Source organism: Chiloscyllium plagiosum, chromosome 3 (assembly GCF_004010195.1).
Source record: "Chiloscyllium plagiosum isolate BGI_BamShark_2017 chromosome 3, ASM401019v2, whole genome shotgun sequence".
Lineage (NCBI taxonomy): Eukaryota > Metazoa > Chordata > Chondrichthyes > Orectolobiformes > Hemiscylliidae > Chiloscyllium > Chiloscyllium plagiosum.
The window spans coordinates 127,824,096-127,828,775 of record NC_057712.1 but is presented as its reverse complement, the minus strand read 5'-3'; the positions used below and the strand labels follow the sequence as shown (position 1 = coordinate 127,828,775).

Here is a 4,680-nt window from a genome sequence, read left to right as displayed (position 1 = left end):
GTACAATTGCAACATTTAAGAGGCATTTGGATGGGTATATGAATAGGAAGGGTTTGGAGGGATATGGGCCGGGTGCTGGCAGGTGGGACTAGATTGGGTTGGGATATCTGGTCGGCATGGACGGATTGGACCGAAGGGTCTGTTTCCGTGCTGTACATCTCTGTGACTCTAATTTGCGATCGAAGCCTGTTTCATGGTGGGTCTACAGCATCAGTCACCCATCGCCTCCCAGCCTGGTAATCAGCTCCAAATGTAACACGAAGGTTTCGGGGGCCCAGAGCTCAGATGGGAGTTCCCACAAAGTGTTGACCTTTTCTTCTTTTCCCTCTGTGACAGGCTGTACGGATCATACGGAGATTTACACATGGGCCAGATTTCGGAAGCACTGGTGGATTTCACCGGGGGGGTTAAATCTGTCATCTCCCTGAGGAAGCCCCCTTCGGATCTCTGGGTGACACTGAAAAGAGCGGTCAGTCTTGGTTCCTTCATGGGCTGCAGCACTCCCGCCGTGGTAAGATCCACCTTTCCTGAGTGAACCTAGAGCTTCCGACAGAAACCAAAAAAAAAATCAGTGAATACTCAGAAGGTCAGCACCCCCTCCGTGGTAAACAAGAGGGGGAGCAGTGAGGGAGGGAGGGAGGGGGTGGTGAGGCTGACTCGCGCCCTCAGCGAGGGCTCTCGCCATCTTTGTGCATGTGAAGTCGAAGCTGGCTTCCATTTGGGGTTGGCTGGTGACCCAGTGTGGGCTGATGGAGCAGGGTTTCCCAGAGCTAACTGCGGGAGCACAGCAGAAAGATTCAGGGTACGGTGTTCCAGGGAATGTTAGTTCATATCCCACACCAGCTGTTCCAGAATTCAGATTCACTGTTAAATGTCAGAAATTTAAAAAAAAAGGATCAGTTCCGATTTAAAAAAAAAACACAAGCTGTTTCGATTTGGGAGAGGGCTTTGAGGTGGGAAACCTCACAACCGTGAAATAGTAAATGAACTTGAGCTCCGTGACTCTGTCGTGGTCAAGGTTGACTCGGGCCGAGTGCTGAGAAGTGGGATTGGCGTAGCTAGGTCAGCACGGACTCGATAGGCCGAAGAGCTCCTTTCAAGATGGACATGTAACCCCCACACCATCTAAACCACACCAGGATGGCACGGTGGCTCAGGGGTTAGCACTGCTGCCTCACAGCACCAGGGTCCCGGGTTCGATTCCAGCCTCAGGTGACTGACTGTGTGGAGTTTGCACATTCTCCCCGTGTCTGCGTGGGTTTCCTCCGGGTGCTCCGGTTTCCTCCCACAGTCCAAAGATGTGCAGGCCAGATGAATTGGCCATGCTAAATTGCCCATAGTGTTAGGTGCCTTTGTCGGAGGGAAATGAATCTGGGTGGGTTACTCTTCGGAGGGTTACATAGAACAGAACAGGCCCTTCGGCCCTCGGTGTTGTATCGACCTGTGGACTTTTCTCAGCTTGTCCCCCTACACTATCCCATCATCATCCATGTGCTTATCTAAGGATTGTTTAAATCTCCCTAACGTGGCTGAGTTGACTACATTAGCAGGTAGGGCATTCCATGCCCTTACCACTCTCTGCGTAAAGAACTTGCCTCTGACATCTGTCTGAAATCTATCACCCCTCAATTTATAGTTATGCCCCCTCGTACACGCTGACGTCATCATCCTAGGAAAAAGTCTTTCTCTGTCTACCCTATCTAATCCTCTGATCATCTTGTATGTCTCTATCAAATCCCCTCTTAGCCTTCTTCTTTCCAATGAGAACAGACCCAAGTCTCTCAGCCTTTCCTCATAAGACCTTCCCTCCAGACAAGGCAACATCCTGGTAAATCCCCTCTGCACCTTTTCCAATGCTTCCACATCCTTCCTATAATGGGGCGACCAGAACTGTACACAATATTCCAAGTGTGGCCGCACTAGCGTTTTGTACAGTTGCAGCATGATATTGCAGCTCCGGAACTCAATCCCTCTACGAACAACTCGGACAAACGAGTCAGTCTGATCTCCCTTCACAAGAGTGTGTTGATCTGCAGAGGTTGTCGGAGCTGATAGTGGTACACCCACCACAAAGCCTCACCACTTCAGCATCTCCAGTCACCTCCAGGCAAAACGGACCAGAGCTTCTCTCACACTGATGTTGTGCTATTGATTTCTCTACCCAGCAAGGCGGAGAGCAAGTGCTGTCAAACGGGCTGGTAATGACGCATGCATATTCAATCACTGGGGTTGAAGAGGTAATCACTTCAGAGTTTTCGATAACTGTCCAATGTGTTGGTCCTGTCTCTGGTCTGTGTGTACTGTTTGAGGTCTATGTGTTGGTCCTGTCTCTGGGCTGTGTGTACTGTTTGAGGTCTATGTGTTGGTCCTGTCTCTGGGACTGTGTGTACTGTTTGAGGTCTATGTGTTGGTCCTGTCTCTGGTCTGTGTGTACTGTTTGAGGTCTATGTGTTGGTCCTGTCTCTGGTCTGTTTGTACTGTTTGAGGTCTATGTGTTGGTCCTGTCTCTGGTCTGTGTGTACTGTTTGAGGTCTATGTGTTGGTCCTGTCTGTGGTTATTTTCTGTCTGTTTCGATGAACTGAAATCTTGTCTAAGCTGTCTTTTTTTTCTGGGATGGGGTGGACTAGGTGCCATACAAAAACCGAATGGAATTGTTGATCCGCGTGCGGAACCCATGGGGAAACGAGACGGAGTGGAAAGGGCGCTGGAGTGACCGGTGAGTGTAGTCTTTGCTGTGGCCCTGATTGGAGATTACTCCCTGAATCTGATGAAGTAGAGAGAGTGTTTGCTGCTGCTTTCTGTTGGTGATAACAGGGTTGGTGTTTCCACTCGAGAAGTTTTCAAGTGCTTTCGCGAACAGTGGTGCTGTGATCACTGAGCATGATTTGGAAAGGATTGGATTCTGCTGGTCTGTACCGAGCGGGTATGACGCGCTTTTGTGGGAGAGAAGGTTGTGAGTTCAAGCGCCACTCCAGACATGAGTGAGGCTGTCAGCGTGATAACCCCAGTGTGGTGCTGAGGGATGTCTGTGTTTGTAGGTGGGATAGTCAGCTGTGTTTGTTTCAGGATTCGTGGCATGAGTTGGGAAAGATTCACTCCTGGGTATCCTCCTTCAGAAATCTTCATGTTGTTTAGGATTTACAAACAAAGTATTTGATGAGACGTGTGAAGCTGATGCCTGGGCCCAGCGTAGACTGACTCCTCCCTCATTAGCCTTGAACTCAGTGACTTACTTGGGGCCATTTTAGAAGGTGGTTCAGAGCAACTCCCATTGGCTGTGGGCTTTGGAGTCACGCGTATGACAGGGCCGGGAAAGATTTCGTTCCCTAAAGGTCATTAGTGAAACCAGATGGGTTTTTATGACAATTGATAATCATTTCCACACCGGGTGGTCATCGCTGCCCTCCACATGGAAACCAGGAGCAGGAGTAGGCCATTCAGCCCATCCATTCACGGCCGACCATCCAACCCATCGCGGTATTCCAGCTTTCTTCCCCTCTCTCTTGATGCCTTCAAAGCCTGGCCATTCCTCTATCGTTTTTCTGACCATATGCAGCGACCTGGCCTGCACAGATATCCCTTGCATTCTACAGGTTCATGACCCTTTGAGTGAAGAACTGTTTCCCCATCTCAGTTCCAAATGTCTATCCCACATCCAACCTTAAGTATCAAAAGGTAACATCGACACAGCTGAGGGGAGAGATTGAGAAGGCGAGTCTATCGTGGTAACCTCAGCCAATGAGAGAATTGAACCTGTCTATTAGTGCTACTCTGTTATCGAACCCAGTACCCTGGTGCTGTGGGGTAGCAGTGCTAACCACTGAGCCACCATGCCACCCCTCAGAGCTGTGCCTGTGTGAACTCCGTTTTGATAGCCAGGGGTTAACGCTCCAGTATGTCTGGTGTGACAGGCTGTACTGCAGAGGTGAGATTCCAGAATGTAAACCTATCTTTCTGCCTCACACACTTGCTGTTGTCAGTCAGAATTTATTGTTCCAATGTTTTGAAAGTAACATGTCATCAAGGGGAAGCTTCGGGCAGTGTTTAGAGTAACTGAGGAGAGGTGTAATTATGTTTCTGAATAGCAGGAGGATGCAGGCTGTGTGAGAGGGAGGTTGCTTTCAGATGGAACCCTGCTCAGTGAATCGGAACAAACATTTCCCAGCTGGCGATGAAACTGACTTGCATTTGGATAGAACCATTTACTGTGCCTCTTGCTGAGATATTTGAATCATTGATAGTCACAGGTGAGGTGCTGGAAGACTGGAGGTTGGCTAACATGGTGCCAGTGTTTAAGAAGGGTGGTAAGGACAAGCCAGAGAACTATAGACCAGTGAGCCTGACCTCGGTGGTGGGCAAGTTGTTGGAGGGAATCCTGAGGGACAGGATGTACATGTATTTGGAAAGGCAAGGACTGATTAGGGATAGTCAACATGGCTTTGTGCATGGGAAATCATGTCTCACAAACTTGACTGAGATTTTTGAAGAAGTAACAAAGAGGATTGATGAGGGCAGAGCGGTAGATGTGATCTCTATGGACTCCAGTAAGGTGTTCGACAAGGTTCCCCAGGGGTGACTGGTTAGCAAGGTTAGATCTCATGGAATACAGGGAGAACTCGCCATTTGGATACAGAACTGGCTCAAAGGTAGAAGACAGACGGTGATGGTGGAGGGTTGTT

The 4,680-nt window shown here is 49.3% G+C and overlaps 1 protein-coding gene across 1 annotated transcript in view; it reads left to right on the top strand.

The window, feature by feature from the left end:
- Positions 1-4,680, top strand: part of LOC122548527 (calpain-1 catalytic subunit-like) — a gene marked incomplete at its 3' end in the record, with an annotated part of 75,138 nt that overhangs the window by 37,784 nt on the left and 32,674 nt on the right. The window contains exons 6-8 of the mRNA XM_043687288.1: positions 337-511; positions 2,166-2,237; positions 2,629-2,717. Of these exons, the coding sequence (XP_043543223.1) occupies positions 337-511; positions 2,166-2,237; positions 2,629-2,717 (336 nt within the window). The remainder of the gene's footprint in view (positions 1-336; positions 512-2,165; positions 2,238-2,628; positions 2,718-4,680) is intronic.